Source organism: Equus przewalskii, chromosome 17, assembly GCF_037783145.1.
Source record: "Equus przewalskii isolate Varuska chromosome 17, EquPr2, whole genome shotgun sequence".
NCBI lineage: Eukaryota > Metazoa > Chordata > Mammalia > Perissodactyla > Equidae > Equus > Equus przewalskii.
The window spans coordinates 76,506,545-76,527,354 of NC_091847.1; the positions used below are offsets into that span (position 1 = coordinate 76,506,545).

At 35.0% G+C, this 20,810-nt stretch overlaps 1 protein-coding gene across 1 annotated transcript in view; it reads left to right on the forward strand.

The window, feature by feature from the left end:
* BMPR2 (bone morphogenetic protein receptor type 2) overlaps window positions 1–20,810 on the forward strand; it is a 206,643-nt gene that overhangs the window by 114,134 nt on the left and 71,699 nt on the right. Inside the window, exons 2-3 of the mRNA XM_070580764.1 lie at window positions 619–789; window positions 1,920–2,090. Of these exons, the coding sequence (XP_070436865.1) occupies window positions 619–789; window positions 1,920–2,090 (342 nt within the window). The remainder of the gene's footprint in view (window positions 1–618; window positions 790–1,919; window positions 2,091–20,810) is intronic.

Genomic DNA, 20,810 nt, shown 5'->3' on the forward strand with positions numbered 1-20,810 from the left:
GATGATTAGCGATGATGAAGATCTTTTCATGTGTCTATTGGCCATACTTATATCTTCTTTGGAGAAATGTCTGTTCATATCCTCTGCCCATTTTTTGAGCAGGTTGTTTGTTTTGTTGTTGTTAAGCTGTGTGAGTTCTTTGTATATTATGGAGATTAACCCTTTGTCGGATAAGTGGCTTGTAAATATTTTTTCCCAATTAATGGGCTGTTTTTTTGTTTCAATCCTGTTTTCCCTTGCCTTGAAGAAGCTGTTTAGTCTGATGAAGTCCCATTTGTTTATTCTGTCTATTGTTTCCCTCAACTGAGGAGTTATAGTGGACACCAAAATTATTTAATAGGAGAAAGAGTGGTGAGAATAATTTGTGTAAGAGGGGATTGCTTTTAGGAAATGAGTTTTCAAGTTTGCTTCTTGTTTGGAGGTTGCAACTTAATTAATGAACAAAAAGAAGTTACTGAATAAATATAAAATTACAAACTTATTCAAGCCTTCTTAGAGATTTAGTAGGGGAATTTACGATGCCATTCAAAAAGACTCTTTAAGATTTTATATAGTAATTTTTTTTTGCAAAGATTATCATAAAATTAATTTGTTTTTCTTTTATTTCCTTTATTTTAGCTTCTCAGAATCAAGAACGTCTATGTGCTTTTAAAGATCCATATCAGCAAGACCTTGGGATAGGTGAGAGTCGAATCTCTCATGAAAATGGAACCATATTATGCTCAAAAGGTAGTACCTGCTACGGCCTTTGGGAGAAATCAAAAGGGGACATAAATCTCGTAAAACAAGGCAAGTAATACTTTCTTACCTGAAATAATTTTGTATTTCGTACAATTAAAGTTTATTTAAAAAGCACATGGAGGTAGATTAAAACCCTCTCTAGGAAAGCAGTAAATTTAAAAGTATATATCCATGTATATATTCACCCACAAGCCCCAAATTTGTGAAAGGTAATTGATTTTTAGCTTATTTTAATTCTTATTATAATGTTAATAATATATCTTCATTGTATTAAGTTTAAAAAATATAGAAAATTAGAAGAAAAACAAACGTGTACAATTCCATACTCTTAAAAACTTTTTACTATATTAGTTTATTCCCTTCAGGTGTGTTTTCTACATACCTGTATGTTTATACGTGTGTATACTTCTTTTTTCAAAATTAGTATAATAGTGTATAAACAATTTCATACTCACGTTTTCCTGTCTTAAATTATATCATGACCATTTTCCCATGTCTTTAAATATTATTTGAAAACATTTTTAACCACTCAATATTTAACATTTAACAAAGAATCATTGCATACGTGTACCACAGTTTACTTATACATTACTCTGTGGTTGGGCATTATGCTGTTTTCTGGTTTTTACTGTAATACATCATGCTTCAGTGAACATCTTTGAACATAAGTCTTTGATTTTATCTGGTTATTTCCTTGGAATAGATTCCTCGAAGTAGAATTATTAGATTGTAAAACATGAATCTTTTAAAGACTCTTCATAAAAATTACCACGTGGCTTTCTAGAAATGCTATGCACATTTACTTTCCCTCCAGCAGTGTATGAGACTGTTACTGAATCCTTATTATGATGGTGTGTTATTATTTTTTAAACTTGGAACAATTTAATAGATATAAACAAAAATGAAATCTTACTGTTGCTTTAATAATAATTCTTAGATTAATGATGAAGTTAAACATTTTGTTGGTGGCTTTTTCCCCTGTGAAATGCCTATTTATACTTTGCCATTTTTCTCTTATTTAAAAATGTGTGTTTCCTATTGATTTGCAAGAGTGTTTTATAACTTATGTGTACTGACTCTGTCACATTGATTGCAGTTATTTCTTAGTTTGTTATTTTCCTTTTAGTTTTGTCTATTGTATTGACTCCTAACTTGCTTACATTAATATTGATTTGTAGGATGTTGGTCTCACATTGGAGACCCCCAGGAGTGTCACTATGAAGAATGTGTAGTAACTACCACTCCTCCCTCAATTCAGAATGGAACATACCGTTTCTGCTGCTGTAGCACAGACTTGTGTAATGTTAATTTTACTGAGAATTTTCCACCTCCAGACACAACACCACTCAGTAAGTAGTTAAAGTAACTTACTTTTCCTTTTAATTCCCTTCATCAAAGATTTGCAAAATTTAAAAATATATAAAAACATTCAGGTTTGGCAGGAGTGAAAGAGCATTCCAACATCATGAGACTGCATATAGCTAATATCTGAAATCTAAAAGAGATGCACCAGGATTTCTAAGGTATTGGTATATTACCAAATGAGTTTGGATCAAAATATAGTACTTTCCAACCCCTAGGGAGGGGAATTTGGCAATATTAAGAAAACTACATGTGTGCTTACTCTTTAAGACCCAGCATTCCCATTTGTAAGGATTTATCTTGAAGATATACCTCCAACAATACAAAAATATATATGTATAGAATTGGGGGCCGGTCCAGTGATGTAGGAGTTAAATTCATGTGCTCTGCTTTGGTGGCCTGGGATTCATGGGTTCAGATCCCAGGCACGGGCCTATACACCATTCATCAAGCGATGCTGTGGTGGCATCCCACATACAAAGTGGTGGAAGATTGGCATAGATGTTAGGTCAGGGACAGTCTTCCTCAAAACAAAAAGTGGGGGGCCCGCCCCATGACTGAGTGGTCAAGTTTGCGCACTCCACTTCGGCAGCCCAGGGTTTCACCAGCTCGGCTCCTTGGCACGGACCTAGCACTGTTCATCAAGTCATGATGAGGCGGCATCCTACATAGCAGAGCCAGAAGGACTTACAACTAGAATATACAGCTATTTACTGGGGACCTTTGAGGAGAAGGGAAAAAAAATGATTGGCAAAAGATATTAGCTCAGGTGCCAGTCTTACAAAAGAAAGAAAAAAAAAATGAGGAAGATTGATAACGGATGTTAGCTCAGGGCCAATCTTCCTCACCAAAAAAATAAAATAAAAATAAGTAAGAAATTAAAATTAAAAAATACATCTACATAGAGTTATCTGTTATAGTGTTAATTGTAACTGCATAATATTGGAAAGTACCTGAATGTCCAAGAATAGAAGATTAATTGAAATACACTATGGTACATACATGTAATGGAGTACTAACTATACAGCTACAAGGAAAAAATGAGTAAGATCTCTATGAACTGACATGGAGTGATTTCTAGAGATGACGTTAGGAAAATAAAAAGCATTTATAATATGCTATCTTTTGTGTTAAGACAGAAAGTTTATCTTTACAAAAAGAAACAAAGATAGGATAAACCAGAAAATAATGGAAGTCAGTTGCTTACTAGGGATGGAGGCAATGGAGTAGAAAGAATACAGGAAGGAGGAATAGTTGTCTGAGTACAGCTTTTTGTATGATAGTTTTGACTTCTGGAATCATGTTACTATTCTACATATGCAAAAAGTGAAATTAAATCAGGAAGGATGGGAAGGGGAAAAACCCCAAATTGAAAGCCAACTGAAACAAATGACCCCAATTGTATTTCACTTAAATATCATAATCACACTTAAGGGAAAATGAAAGAACTGATATAAGGATTTTGCAAAACACACTATTTGAGCGTATGTACTCTATGGGTGAGATGGGACGTAAGAGATGGGAGAACTGCAAACACTGAACTCTTTTTAGAAGAGTTGTTTTTTAGTAGTGTGGACAAAGCAATTCTGAAACATTTTGTAGATATATTATAGGATTAAGAAAATAAAAAATGCATTGATGTTCTTGGGAGCCAGTGTTCTTACTGAAGGAATAGGGACACAAGGTTCTAGATGGGGGATGACAAGAGAATCCTATACGAATAGAATTGTAATTCAAGGTATCAGTATGGACTTAGGACTTTAAAAATATACATATGTATGCGTTGCATGTGTACGTGACCATGAATACATGTTTGTGTATATATTTATATGTGTATGTGTATATAAATAAGTACATATATGCCTACATATATTTCTTAGCTCTCACTGATGAAGCACAAGCACCACAATAGCAGTCAGTACACTAGTGTCCAGATTTAGTCTCTAATACCGTTCCCCACTCAAAGGAACTTAGGCTTCTTGGAAAAACAACTTATTCTAGGACTAGAGCAGGATACGGACAAGATAAGCCTGAAACATCTCTTAACACTAGAAAGTTAGGAAAGAAGCGCCCAAAAATAGGATGGAGACTTGTCACAAGGACACAGGAGCCAGCTTGAAAGAACTCCCACTGGCTAAATTTGGGACGATTTGAGGGCTAAAAAAGTACAGTAATAAATTGTAAACCATTGGAAAGAAGATGAATACATGAGTCTATGCCAGTAGCAGAGAAGGGAAAAGAGAGGGCACTTGTTTATACTAGAATGCCAAGTGCCAACTGATAAATGTAGGAGTGCTGGAGTTGGAAAATTATCATTCCTCAGCCATCATGGTACGGATTGGATCAGGCAAGAATCATCAAAAGATCCTAAATCTAGGGGCAGTTTCAATAAGGAGCCAGGATATTTGCATTGTTTTAAAGTGTCTCCCCCATATTACAAGGGAAAAATTAGTAATTATAAAGTGAGGAAGGTGAACAACACCTTGACCAGGTGATTAATTGACATCATTAATGAAGGGCACATGGAAATCCATGATACCCTGAGATGGACATAGTGTCTGGCCAAGAATGCATAAACTGAATCTAATCATGAGTGAACATCAGACAAACCATCAGTTAGGAAGTTTTATTACAAAAAGGAGATTTGTATTCTTCAAAAATGTCAATGTCATATAAGAAAAAGACTGCAGGGAAGATTTAGATTAAAGGAGGCTAAAAAAACTTGACAACTAAGCAGTACCTAACTCTCCTATACTGGATATGAAAAATGTGATAAAGGACATTGTTAGGCCAATTAACAAAATGGATGATTAGAAAATTGTTTCAATGTTAAATTTCCTGAAGCTGATAACAGTACTGTGGTTATATAAAAGAATATCCATATTCTTAGGAAGTAGTCTAAGAAGTGTTTAGAAGGGCCATGATCTATGTATATAACCTCCCCTGAAATGGTTCAAAAGAAGATTATGTACATGAGTGTATGCGTGCCTGTGTGTGTGTGTGTGTGCACGTATGTGCATGTGTGTGTGTGAAGGCTGAGAGAGAATGATAAAGTAAATGGGGTAAAATGGTAATAATACTTGAATCTGGGTAAAGATATATGGATATTCTTTGTACTGTTCCTATTTTTGCAACTATTCTGTAAATTTATGATTATTTCCAACTAAAAAGTTTAAAAAATTAAAAATATATTTTTTGTTGAATTGGAACACTTCTCAAGAATTCTCTCTCTGTCAACAGATTTTATCAGTCCATACTCTGAGATCTTCAGTTCTGAGTTATTTCTTTTGATTTGTTCATGAAACACTAAACTGAAAGCAATAGGAAGTTTTTTCATGTAGATCCTATCTGCTCAAGCCTGTTAACTTCTATTAGGAAATCATACCGAGTTGGCTACATTTATTTTCCACAAACAAACAAACAAAACAAGGTCTCTGAATTTCGCCTGTACATCTAGCTACGTGAAAGAGAAGTGAATTTGTTCATAAGTTCTCCTCAAAGATCTTTACAGCTATATTTCAGATTACCTAGATCTTGGTCTGCTGTAATCTTTGGAACTAAATGCAGGAGTATTCCCAACTAGAAATCAGTAATATTATCCCAATAAAAAGGGAAGTGTTTTAAGTAAGGTGCTCTAATTTAGGAACATTAACCCAATTTATTAATTTTGTTCTTCAAACAAAACAATGAGGTAAATTCAAAGTTAGCAAACAAGATGAATATTGGCTTTTGCATTAATCTCGACAGAATAGCCACTATTACATAGAATGTCAGACATTTAGTCTGTAAATGCTATGTGCTTGACCAAAATAAAAGTAACTTTATGTCTTGAAGTTGAAAGAAATTACTTCCAAGTAGAACTTTTTGTTTATGGTCATATAATAATACATCAATAGAAAGTTTGGTAATAGTGATTTTTTTTCTCCTTTAAAATTTTTCATTATAAAGATACCATTTATTGAATATTTAACGTAAATATTTGTCAAATAAAAACTTTTACTTATGTTTAAAAGTTACGAGAAACATGATGCAAACATCAAAGATAGAGAAGGCGAATAGTGTGGGGTGACTGTTGATGCGGAAGGTTACATATTCTTCTTATGCTTTTGTATTGTTTGAATCTTTCACATGCGAAAATATTTGTGTATTACTTGTATAAGAAAACATTATAGGTATACCTGCTTGTTAATTTAGAAAAACTAGATAAGTGGAAAGGAGAAAAATAATCTTTAATAATCTCTTCACCCATATACAACCATTGTTAGTATTTTGAATATTTCTTTCCAGTCTTTTCTCTTTATTTTTGTATAGTTGTATTAGCGATACAAATGCATTTTAGATCCTGCTTTTTTGTTTAACATAATAGAGTAAGTATTTTCCAGGTTATTGCATATGTTTTATAGTCATCAGGTTTAATAGTTGTATAATATTTCATCAACCATATATTTTCTTTATCCATTCCACTGGTTTTGGACATTTAGGCTGTTTCTAGATTTTTATTAAATGAACATCTTTGTATATATAGCATTATATTAAATTATAATTCTTAGAATTGTAGTTTCTATATCCCATAGTAACAGTATTAAAAGTTCCTCATACATTGTCAAATTGCTTCTCCAGTTTGAAACAGTTCACATCCCATCAATGATATACTACAGTGCATATTTCTTCATATGTTTATCAGCGCTAGTATTATTAAAATAAAACTTCGCTGAGATCATTTTGAAAAATGGTTTTACATTGTTTTTGTTACTGAGCTTCACATGTTTTTTGTTCTCTCTTTTGATTTTTCTTATATTCATTGTCCATCTGTAATATTATTTCTCAATAATGAAGCTAACTAGTTTTGAGAAAAAAGATTTAAAATAGTCTGAAATCTAGCCATTTCATCCCTTCCTTGTCAGTTTCTGTTGATACTGTAGGGATGACAGGAGCTACATTTTAAATAGTAATTTAATATGTGTTGTAAGATTTTTTTTTAAATCTTTGAACTTTGGCTCTTCCTAAGGGAACATCCTTAATATCTTTCAATAAAAGTTCATGCTCATTTTATAGTGTATAAATTATACCTTAATAAAGATGTTGAAATAAAATGTTCATTACTCATTCAGTGTTCACTGAAACTCACATGTTTTTCTGATGGCTGTTAAAACCTTGTATTTGCATAGTATTTTATACCTTTAAAAAAGTGCTATCACATCTATAAACTCTTTGAAGATATCACCTTAATATTTAGGTGTTTCAGTCGAAAATAAACCGTTCTGGTCTAATGAGCAGCCATGCCAATCAGGAGGAATGGTCATCGAAGCAGCTGTCTTCTCTAGCAGATTTGACTTACAGCTTATGGGTAGACAGTAAATGTTGTGTTAATATTTTGGGCCCCCAACAAAAAATTTTTTTAAACTTTAAATTTGAAATTAGTTCTGACTTATAAAAACTCCCATATACCCCTGACCCAGATTCACCAATTGTTGACATTTTGCTATGTTTGCCTTATTATTCTCCTTTCCTCTATATTCATGTACAGATCTCTGTTTTTTCCTGAACCTATTGCAAATAAGTTGCAGGCTAAATTTTCACGTTTGTAATTATCTCTATGTCTTTCCTACTAGACTTTGAAGTCTTAGTAATAGGGACTTTTTTAATGCCTCTTTGTCTCCACAGTGAATAGTGCATATTAGGCACATAGTGGGAGTGCAGTAAATGTTTGCTGAATGAATAATTTAATAAACAAAAGAGTATGTGCTAATATGTAAATTCTTAAATATTGCCAAATACTTGAAAGCAGTAGGATTAAAAAAATTTTTTTTTAAAGAAGTGAATTTAATGGTTTGCTCACTAGTTGACAGGTGTTTATTGAAAGCTGGTTGATACTTTCAGTGAAAGGGACAAATTCAGCAAAATAGTTCATGGGATAGCAAGTGCGGACAAAAACAAAAAAATTAGCTCCCTTATTTTAGATTCATCATGGCAAAAATATAAAAAAGCCCTAATTGTTTCCCTTTTCCTTTCTCTTCCCCACAAATGAAGCATCATATTTTAATTTTTAAAGTAATGCAGGAATAAAGAAAACTTTTCCTAAATAGATGCTGTTACATGATCCATTTTCAAAGATGCTTACTCGAAAAGTACAATTGTAGCATATTTTAATACTGGTAAAGAAAATCATGCACAAGTTGGTTATGGCTTTTTTAAAGGCCACACAGTAAGGTTATGCTCTAGGGAACAAAGAGGATACTTAATGTTCTCTATCCTGCTCACTTCTCTCTGGATTGTTTTCAGCTGAGCAGTTTACTTCCTGACATGAAACCACTCATTGCTGTTGCTGGAATTATATCTTTCTCATCAAGTATGCATTTACACAATATCCACAGCCACATTTACTTGCTTTCTTACCACTTTCTTACCGCTATACCTATACCTTAGTAGGGTTAGATCCAGCAGCAGTGAAGGAATATATGGATGACTGAGAATAACAAGGTATAGCTCTCTTTCCTCAGAAAAAGCTTGGTTTTTTCCCCCAACCTCAGTTGAAGCTAAAGACCATGAGGTACTTAGTGAAAGAAACTAAAGCATATGATAACATTGGATCTTTAAGAATAATGTCGGGGAGTTTTCAGGGAAAATCTGACAGACTAACCACATGACCGTCAGTGAGTGTCTGTGATTTTGCTGAGCCACAGAGTCTCACACTATAGTCATTCAAGGATCCCTTTGATTAGAGGCACTGGATTGGAGGAAGATTGCTCCATAGAGTCTCACACTATAGTCATTCAAGGATCCCTTTGATTAGAGGCACAGGATTGGAGGAAGATTGCTCCGCTTACCTCTAGTACTTAAATTTTTTTTAAATTACAGGTTTTGTGTAGTCTTATAAAACTGCCTTAGATAGTTTTTTGGAGGCAACAAACTAGGGACACAAATAAATGAAATCCCTGCAGACTATTCATTCTAGCTGTTTCCTAAAAAATTTAGCAGGATGGGAAGTCCACTGATGCTTTTTTGAGACATAAATGCAATGTCTGTTTTAAAATTATTAAATACCAGCAATTAATTATTAATGTTGGAAAAAGGTATGTGAGCATTGTTATGTACTATAAAAATTAAGGTTTTATTTGGACTATGGATCACCACTGATTTCTGGCCAGTGAGAACACTAGCTCTCTGTTCTCAGAAAAAACTTCTTTCCTCCAAACCTAGCATCTGAAATAAGTTTACATCTTGTTTTCCTTCATTAAGATTTATTACCTTTTTTTTTTTCCGAGGAAGATTATCCCTGAGGTAACTACTGCCAATCCTCTTTTTGCTGAGGAAGACTGGCCCTGAGCTAACATCTGTGCCCATCTTCCTCTATTTTATATGTGGGTCGCCTACCACAGCATAGGTTTTGGCACGTGGTGCCATGTCCGCACCCAGCATCCGAACCAGCGAACCCTGGGCCACCGAGAATTGGAACATGCGAACTTAACTGCTGTACCACCAGGCTGGCCCCTACCTTTTTTTAAAAAAAAAGGAAAGAAAGGAAAAAAGAACTTCTGATATTTAGAAATCCATGTCAATTCCTTTGCTGTAACCCCTGATCTGAGGTTCAGATCTGAGGTTGCCATCAGAGGCCTATAACATGTGTTCAACCAGAAACACATTATCAGATACTCATCCAAGACAAAACTGGCTAGAGATGAGGAGATTTATGGATTGGTAACTCATATTCTGGGTTTTTGTACCTCAATTATTATTTTTTTAAAGATTTTCTCTTCTACTGGTATGTCTGTGTTTCAGTTATTTCTCTCTTTTTAAGGGGATACGTACCATATTTGACTGTTTCCATATGCAAGAACCTTAAAAAAATACTAGCCAGTAGTTCTGTACCTGTTCAGTACATAATTATAAGAAGGCCTGGATCTAGACACAATTATGGAATTAAAGAAGATTGGGTACTTTTCTTCTCTTGAGATCTTATTTTCTGAGGCCCTTTATTTTTTCTTAGAAAACTCTCCCTCTGTTGTACCCACATGATATGTTAACTTTGTCAGGCGCTGCCCTTACATATCAACATATGCTTAGTTCTCTTTCCTTCTGGCCTTAAGACATTAATGTCTTGCTTCATAAAATATTTACAGTAAACTTAAGATTCTTAGAGAATGTTATTTCAGATGGGATAAATCTAGTAGTGAAATTTTAATTCCCTTTATCAAGATTATAGTTATTAGACTGAGCAGTCTCTTTTTAGTAAACATGTAAAGGAATTCAGGCATTTAATAAATAGTGAAACAGAAATTAGCTATATAACATTTTTGAGTTCTCACTATGTGCCAGACACTAAGTGCTCTATGTGCATTAAGCCTTTACATTTAACCCTTACAGAAACATGAAATGATTACTGTTATATTCTTATTTTAAGTTGAGAACACTGAGGCACAGTTATATAATTTTACCGTGTCACACAGCTAGTCGATGGTAGAGCCAAGATTCAAACCTGGGTGTTTCGGTTCCAGAGTGTGTATTATTAACCGTTAGTTTCTATTGGTTTTAACTATTATTCTCTATACTCAGTTGTTATTAACTATTACTGTACAATCAAACAAGGGACGTATTTGTATTTGGTTGTTTGTTCCTTCATTTGGGAAGGGGAGATAAAAGATTTTTTGAGAATACTTGATCATATTTCCTAAAATTCGAGGACCCCTTTATGATTTTTTTTTACCATATTCTGTATACCACTAAGTATTACAAAATCTATATTTACATGACACATTATTTAATATTTTTCTTCAGATTATCTCATTAAAAAATTTATATGCATTTTAAAGGAAAACTTCCCATCACTACTGTAATGGAAAGCCAGTATCATAAGTAGAGGGTAACTTCATAAATTATTTAAAAATAAATAAGATGAGGGGTCGGCCCGGTGGCGCAGCGGTTAAGTTCGCATGTTCCGCTTCTCGGCGGCCCGGGGTTCGCTGGTTCGGATCCCGGGTGCGGACATGGCACTGCTTGGCAGCCATGCTGTGGTAGGCGTCCCACGTATAAACTAGAGGAAGATGGGCACGGATGTTAGCTCAGAGCCAGGCTTCCTCAGCAAAAAGAGGAGGACTGGCAGTAGTTAGCTGAGGGCTAATCTTCCTCCAAAACAAAACAAAACAAAACAAAACAAAAAAATAAATAAGATGAAAACAAAACTGTATTATTATCTAGCTAGATTTTGTTGCTTGCCAGATTGTTTGAAACTTGAATCTTGCTTTCTCTGTGTTTAAAAGAGGAGAATAACAAATGTTTGAGAGTTGATAGAGATACATTGTCACCAAGTTGAGATTTTCTTCTTCAGTGATCAGACAAAAGAATGAAAACTAACTTTCACTAATACTGGTCCACGTTCTCCCTCAAACCAGAAGTCTGGCACTTTAGGAAAGTGAATTATATTCTTCTGAGTCTCTTCCAACCACAAGACTTTGCAGTACCTACTCTGTTTAAAAAGATAGTCAGTCTTTAAGTAAATGAATTTATATCTACAGTATTCTTTTACTTTCTTATACCCTTAATTCATCCTGATGTGTTTAAATTCCCAGAGCTTGAAAGAAGTATATAACTATTGCAAGGTTTGGACACTTATTTTAGAACAATTTCTTGATAAGATTTCTGGATTGCTATAATTAACCTCCCTAACTATAAAGTAAACAAGATAATTAAATTAGTAGAAAAACAGGCAAAAATTTGTCCTTTTCTAAAAAAATTAAATGTAATTCAGTGTATTTATGTTGGAGGTTCTTGCATGAAAATTAGTATAAAAGTGAAGAATACTTTTATTTTCTTTTATTTACTTTATTCATTAGGTTGATGATTGCATCAAGCTGATGAGAAACAAAGATTGAATTGCATCTAAAGCTAGGATTAAGAAATCGCGTTCTAATTTATGCTGTGCTGTTAAGATTAGAAATTCAAATTTCAGTGTCTGGCAGCAAATGTCTTTATCTCACACCAACCTAGAAAAGAAAGCTTACATTCAAAGAAGCTGATACTGGCATAGGGCCACAGGTAGGTTCTTAGCTGTTGTGAATTTGTAGTGATTTTTCCGTTTTTATTGCTTCTGTGACAACATTAAAGTGATTGAATAGACAGAAAATGGAAAGTAGGGATGGCTAAATGTCTCTGCTTAGTACTTCATGAAGCTTTTTTAGCAAGAGGCAAAACAAAATATGTTGTTCCTTTTTACACTTATTAAAAATATTACTGGTGAAGGAGCAGCACAAGACAAATAGAGCAAAGTATGTATCCTTTACAGAATATTAATTCTTTAGTGGAGGAGTAACAAGATTCTGTTTACACATGTTAAGTGTTTTCCATAGTGGCTGCACCAGTTTGCATTCCCACCAACAGTGTATGAGGGTTCCTTTTTCTCCACAGCCTCTCCAACATTTATCACTCTTGGTTTTGGATATTTTTGCCATTCTAACAGGTGTAAGGTGATATCTTAGTGTAGTTTTGATTTGCATTTCCCTGATGATTAGTGATGATGAGCATCTTTTCATGTATCTATTGGCCATCCATATATCTTCTTTGGAGAAATGTCTGTTCATGTCCCACTTTTTTTTTTTTTACATTCTATGTATAAATGAGATCATATGGTATCTTTCTCTGACTTATTTCACTTAGCATAATGCCCCCAGGGTCCATCCATTTGTGGCAAATGGCAAGATTTTCTCTTTTTTACGGCTGAATAATATTCCATTTTGTGTGTAGATAGATAGATACCACATTTTCTTGATCCATTCATCCATTGATGGACACTCAGGTTATTTCCATATCTTAGCTATTGCCAATAATGCTGCAGTAAACATGGGGGTGCATGTGTCTTTTCAAGTTAGGGTTTTCGTTTTCTTTGGATAAATACCCAGAAGTGGAATTTGGGATCATATGGTAGTTCTATTTTTAATTTTTTGAGGAACCTCTATGCTGTTTTCCATAGTGGCTGCACTAATTGGCATTCTCACTACAGTGCAACAGTGCACAAGGGTTCCCCTTACTCCATATCCTAGCCAACACTTATTATTTCTTTTTGATAAATGATGTTTAATAGTAGTTGAATAGACACAACTTTGGCTGGGAATGCAGTGACAGCTTCAAAATACTATTATAAGCGCTTCTCAAAGTGTTTCTTTTTAAAAAAAGTACGTTTTATTCTAACCATAATATGAAATTAACCTATTGATCATCTGAGGGAGGGATGTCCAGGGTTTCAAAAATATTCATTTAATTCTTTGGGAGGTTATATAGCATAATGATCAAGTGCATTTGCTCTCAATCTCAGTGCCTGGGTTAAAAACCTTGCTGTTCTACTTGCTAAACATAAACTTGAGCAGATTACTTAGCGTCTCTGTGTATCACTGGCCTCATATGCAAAGTAAGAGTATCTAATTTATATAGTTTTGTATAGATTGAACAAGATAATGCATGTAAAATACCTAGCATGTAGTAAACATTCAATAAATGATTGTTAAGATTAGGAGAGAACAATCCTTAAGTCTTTTTAGAAACCAACTATTACAAACATCCTCCCTCATTTAATTCTCCTTTTACCTTGAAAGAGGTTTTCTTTCTAAATTTTATTTTTCATATAAGAACCTATATTCAGTGATCTTTTTTTATTTGAAGGAAGAATTGTTATTGTTATTCTCATGAAGTGTATTCAGGTTCCTATGTCTGTTTAGTTGAGAAACAGAGCAAAGATAATATTTCCTCTATCTTTCATACCTCCCTCCCCCGAAAAGAGCTATAAAAACTATTCCTGAAACAATGTATATTCTGCTTTATTTTTCCCAAGTGTATACTTCTCAAGGTTTAGCAATGAATAAAACACAGTTGATCTTCATTATTCCCAGATTCCATATTTGTGACTTCTTGTACTTGCTGAAATTTATTTGTAACCTCAAAATCGATACTTGCGGTACTTTCTCTGTCATTCACAGACATGCACAGAATAACGAAAAATCTGAGTTGCCCAGCATGCTTGTTCCCAGCTAAAGTTGATCAGGGCTGTGCTCTGCCTTCTTATTTCAGCTGTCATACTGTAAAGAAGTGTCCTTTTCACAGTCTACTTAGTGCCACATTCTTTGCATTTTTGGGGTGATTTTTCAGTTTAAAATTGCCCCCAAGTGTAGTGCTGAAGTGCTGTGTAGTGTTCTTAAGTGCAAGAAGGCTGTGATGTGCCTTAGAGAGAAAATATGTGTGTTAGGTAATCTTCTTTCAGGTGGGAGTTATAGTGCTATCATCCATGAGTTCAGTGGTAATGAATCAACAGTATACAGTATACACGTTAAATAAGATATCTTTAAACAGGAACACATATAAAAGAAGATTATGTATTGATGGGTTGCTGAAAATATTTTGACTAGAGGCTCGCGGGAACCTAACTCGGTTTTTCCCATAGGAGAGTGAGCATCCTTGTCTTGTTCCTGATCTTAGAAGAAAAGCTTTCAGCTTTTCACCATTGAGTATGATGTTAGCAGTGGGCTTCTCATGTATGGCCTTTATTATGTTGAGGTATGTTCCTTCTATATATCATAAATGGATATTGAATGTTGTCAGATGCTTTTTCTGCATCTAATGAGTTGATCATGTGATTTTTATCCTTCATTTTGTTAATATGGTGTATTGTATTGATTGATTTGCAGATTTGACCCCTCCTTGCATTCCTGGAATAAAATGCCTCCATGTTTTTTTTAATTATATAGCCCTAAGATGTATTTAATGATCTTAAGTAACTGGTTTTCATCTGAAAGTTTTTTCTATGATAATATTCTAGGGAAGTGTATCCTATTTAGGATGATTTCATCTGAAGATCCTTAACTAGATCTGTGAAGACCGTTTTTCCAAATAAGGTCACGCTCACAGATTCTGGGGAATAGAAAGTGGAAATACCTTTGGCTGGGGCAGAGGGGCATAATTCAACCCACTACAGGAAGTTAATAAGAAATTGTAATAATAAAAATTTGTGATATAAATAATCCAAGTATTCTCAGGAGATATCTGATAGATGTTTATCTGAAATTATAGTAGATATAATAAATTCTAACACAAAATGCTGTGATTCTGTTTCTTCTACTTCCATTATACTTAAATATAAATCTAGAACTTAGATTTAGACAGCTCAGCATTCACCAACTGCCCCTCTTTGCTATTCCTGACTTTATTATTTCCCATGACTGCTGTTTTTCATATCTACATCTAATCATTATAGTAGACAAACACAGAAAAACATTGTTCTTTGCATAAATTTATTTCTCATACTCTTTGCATGACCACGTTTTCTTCTATTAGTATGGGGTAATTACATAGTAATATTCAATAAATGTTACTCAGTTCAAGTTAGTAAAGTTCAAGTTCTACTATGTCTAGGACATTGTTTATCCATAGAAGAGCTTAGAAATGCACATAATCAGGGAAAATGAATAGATTTCCTTTGTTTATTAAGAAAAATAAACATCCATGAGGAAGCCCATTATTTGGAATCCAGATAAGGCTCTTTGTGTTTTAGTTGTTTGATTTATTTAATAATTAATAACTTAGGTGCAAGGTGATTATATACCTTCAAATATATTTTCTAACTCCCCTGATAATGTCTTGTTTGAAGAGGAAATTTCCGTAGGTAGATATAGCTAGTTGAACAAAACGTTCAATTTCATTACATTCTAAAAATACCCTAGGAGCCAGCAGTATGGCGGAGTGGTTAAGTTCGCGTGCTCCGCTTCGGCGGCCCAGGGTTTCGCCGGTTGGGATCCTGGGCGTGGACATTCTTTTCTTTAGGTCTTATATGCTTGAAAGAGTTTTTTTTTTTTTTCTTTTTAAAGCACATGGTAACTGCTCTATTTTTTAACACTTGTGTGAAAATATTTCCTTCCATATTAAATATGGCTTTTTTTGAAGTTCAATAAAATAGCATACTCTGAATAACTTGCATGACATTTTTGGGGGGTGCATTGCAATGTATGTTGCAGCATTTTTCTTATTTTTTTATGATTCTGGCTATTGGTCAAGGCCAGACTCCCTCCAAAACTTCAGGAAGCTCCAAGCCTCTTGTATGGACTTGGGGCTGTGTTCCGACTCCAAAAGGGTTCATTGTTTCTGCTCAAGATGTAAGTTGTTTCTGTTCTAAAGATGGACCCAAATTTCTGCAGAGATTTTTAATACACCAGATGTAAAAAGTGCCCTATGGTAATGAGGAGTTCTGTAGTATACCCTCTTCTCCCAGATTTATTTTTCTATGTGAGGGCTTTGGTGCTTAGGGCAAAGGCAAGAACAGTTCTCAGTTGGGCTGCCATTGACATTTGGGGTAATACTTTAGTTGTCCAAGACTATCTCAGATGCTGAACGATTTTAAAAGCCCTGGTCTACACTCAATACAATCTTTAAAAATGCTGCTATGCATTTTCAAAGGCCTCTCCCAGTAGGAGAAATGGTCCTTGTCTTGAGAAAGAAAGGATATTATAGTACATATATTCCCTTAATTCTCCATGCTAATGGAAAATGTATTGTCATACAAAAGAAGTAGAAAACCGACAGAGAACTTGTATCTCTCTTTTGAAATTATGTTATTTACCAATATGAGTTCTGAAATATCTGGATTATTTTGAAATACTAAATAATGAAACATACATGGAAAGCTTACTGCCCACATTCTCCATGTATTCTGTTTTCTACTCATCTTGGAAATGGAGTGTTCTACTTAGAATCAAGAAGTTTTAAAAGTATCATTAGGGGGCCAGGCCCTGTGGCTGAGTGGTTAAGTCTGAGTGCTCCGCTTCGGTGGCCCAGGGTTTTGCCGGTTCAGATCCTGGGCGTGGACATGGCACTGCTCATCAGGCCATGCTGAGCTGGCGTCCCACATGCCACAACTAGAAGGACTCACAACTAAAAATATACAACTATGTACTGGGGGTCTTTGGTGAGAAAAAGAAGAATTAAATAAATAAATACCTAAAAGTTAGCTATCATTAAAATTATTTTTTTTAAAGTAGTATTATTGACTGCCATGGTTCTTAGATTTTGGAAGAGTCTGTGCACTCTACAAATTATACTTATTGTAATTGATTTCCTTATTTTTACTAATAAGAAATGTACCTATCTAATTAGAGCTTTTTATCAGCTTGAGGTCAGACTTTTTCTTTTAATGAGGAAGCTTGGCCCTGACCTAACATCTGTTGCCAGTCTTCCTCTTTTTGCTTGAGGAAGGTTGTTGCTGAGCTAGCATCTGTGCCAATCTTCCTCCATTTTATGTGGGATGCTGCCAGTGTGGCTTGATGAGCAGTGCTAGGTCTGCACCCGGGATCTGAACCTGTGAACCCTGGGCTGCCAAAGCAGAGTGTGTGGACATAACCACTAGGCCACTGGGCTGGCCCAGAGATCAGACTGTTTTTAATTATGTTCTGTAAGTAAAATTTTATTCAAACAAAGAAATCCTGACATTGTAAGTCTATAAAGCCTTATTAAGCATAAATATGATGTTCAAGAGTTTTTTCCTCTTCGTTGGAAATAACTTAACCCTATTTAATAATAGTTTTCTAGGAACGTAACAGTTAAAGAAGACCCTGGGTCAGGAGCTTCTAGTGAATTTGTAGACTGAAAACTGAGAATTCTCTGTAATCTCAGGTTCATATTTCAGAGTTAATACCAACAAGAATTTGAGCGTAATAATTTGCCTGTGATAGTCAGTACTTAATTTTTGTATCAATAATAAATAATGTTAGGTTTCCCTGACACGTGAATTATAGTTCAGAAATAAATGAAGTAAGATAAATGTAAAGGGTGATATCTGCAGCTGCCCCTCCATCAGAAATCGGTACAAAGGACACAATATAAAGTCATGTGCCCTGTTTCTGAAGAGTTGACTTATTGGCCTACATTTGCCTATCATCAAGTTATACTTCCTGTACTTTCCTGAACTGGTAAAGTTCAGTTGCCTAAAAGAATCCAGCCTAGCTAGTTTATGTAGGAAAGAACAACAAAGTGTATTAAATTGCTTTTGGAAATGTTGCTAGGCTTGAGCAATGGTTGTCAAACGTTAGCAAAAATCAGAATCACTTGGAGGGCTCTTAAAACACATTGCTGTCCCCACCCTCAGAGTTTTTGACTTAGTAGGTCTGTGGTAGGACTAAATAATTTACATGTCTAACAAGTTCCCAGGTGATGGCTGTTGATTTCAGGGACCACACTTCGAGGACCACTAGGCAGAGAATCTTGAGCTTGAGCTTTCGTGAATGACTTCCAAAACCACACCATAGAACCAGGCCAAGGGAGTTAGTGTCTCTTCTCAGAAAGCTGACTGCTCTAGAACCCTATTGCCACTCTCATGATCAAGAAGCCATCATATTCTGGAAACCACCAGTACTGCTGCTGTCTCCAGAATGTTACAACATCTGCTACACCTTGCACCAGCAGAATATTCCATGAGTTCTTTTCTCTACCCATGAATTGGGTGACTGGACACATGTCTCTGCTGATACAGCATATGGCTGATATATGGCTCCCCAAAGATAGCAGCTTCTAATCCATGAAACTTATAAATGTTACCCCATTTGGAAAAAAGATCTTTGCAGTTGTGAATGATTAAGTATCTTGTGATGAGGAGATTATCCTGGATTATCTGGGTGGTCCCTAAATGCCATCAGAAGTATCCTTAGAAAGACAGAGGGAAATTTGCCACACACAGAATAGGAGAAGGCAGTGTGACCTTGGAGACAGAGATTGGAGTGATGCAACCACAAGCCAAGGAATGTCAGCAGCCACCAGAAGCGGGAAGAGGCTGAGGGAGCACAACCTTGCCTACACCTTGATTCAGCCCAGTAAAACTGATTTCAGACTTCTGGCTTCCAGAACCATGAGAATAAGTTTTTGTTGTTTTACGTCACCAAAGTTGTGCTAAATTCCTTATGGCAGTCACAGTGAACTAATATACAACTGCAGAAAAAGTAAGTTTCCATCAGCTATGTTTGCTTTTAGAAACAGCAGAAGAATGGATCTATCTCACTTCTGCCTTCCAAGTCTTTTATAAGTGCATTCAGTTGGCTGAAGCTACATCAAATCTGAAATCTTAGCTGCGGAAGTCAAGGAAATGTAGGCTTTTTGCTTTCTAGCCTCTACATTTCAGGAAGGCACACTAGAATGAAGTCAGAATGGGTGTTAAGGGGCAGTCTTATCTATCTGCCACATTATTATAATTATTACATATCACAGTAGATATCACGATATCTATCACATTATTTTTTCTTAGCTACACAGTGTAACTTTCTGGGGAGAATGGGGTTCATAGACAGGCATTAAGTGGACCAGGGAAAGAAATGGATGGTAGAGGGTATTTCTACTCTATTCTGAAGTCTTTTGTGTCTCTTTATTTGTTTTCCCAAGAACCAGCTTGCACAGCCCTTGAGCTCCCTGATCTTTCTTTGCCACCTGCTACCTGGTGCCTTCTTTCAGTAATATTTTAATGCCTCTAGTCCCTGGACTATAGTGATATACTTTCTTAAGCACATATACAAACATCCTCAGGATATTGTCATGGACTTCTCTTTTTCCCACTACTTCACTTGCCCATCCCTATGCCTGTGTCTCAGTGTTGAGCATCTACTCCTAGGGGCAGCAGCATGAGATCTTTAAAAAAAATTCTTTGGCAGCTTCACAATCTCTGAGTAACATTTCTTAAGAACTTTTGTTTATAGAACGTCTTCTGGGAAATAAACCAACTCTCTTAGTCTGCTCTACATGGCATATAATATGATATGATGACGTGAGTTAACCTCAGTTACCCAAGTATTTGAGAGTCTAAGCACCCAAGGTATTCAAATGGTTGTGTTGTTCTAAATAATTTTTTAAGTGATTATCCTTTTTTAAAATTATGCCATGATAATAAATAAGAAATTATTTGCTAAGACATAGTGTATGGTGACGATGTGGTTTCCAGAGTGTTCAGATTATTTGGTAATGCCACTAAATCACAATCCATGTGATTGCACACTGAGTGGAAAAGAGATATTAAGATAATCACAGAGATCTCCCAGGACTGTGGTTGACAATGCACATGTGATCATTCTTGTTCATTTATGTGTTTTGTGAGTAACAACTCTTTTAAAGTGTTGAAATGGATTGCATGTTATACTTTCCATTCCTTAATCCATTTAATGGAAAGAAAAACCCAGAGAATACATTCAGAATATGTTGGAACTGTATCAAACTTTTAAGTTGTTAATCATTATTCTCTTTTGGAGTTAAGATATCTAAATTCCAAACCTAGTAGTTCCACTTGTGAGAATTTATCTGACAGATGTATACATATATTTTTGAAATGATTGTAATCAAAGTCATTCATTGCAGGCTTGTTTGTTATAGCAAAATAGTAAAAATAAATGTACATCAATGAGGACAGCTTGAAAGATTTTGATGCAACAATATAATGGAATAGTATGAAGCTCTTAAGAAAAGAATTAAAAGCATTTTCTGGACCACTTTAGAAAGATCTCCACAGTATATTGTTAAAGTATTGCAAACTGTGAAGGGAGGGGTGGATGTGGTCATATATTCAAATTTGCCTCTACACACATAGATTCTGAAAAGAAACACTGGAAAGTACAAATAGTAGTTACTTGTATATGAATGTGTGTGTATGGGGGAGTGTGTATGTTGATGGTGGCTAGGAGTGTGAAGAACACTTTTCAATGAAT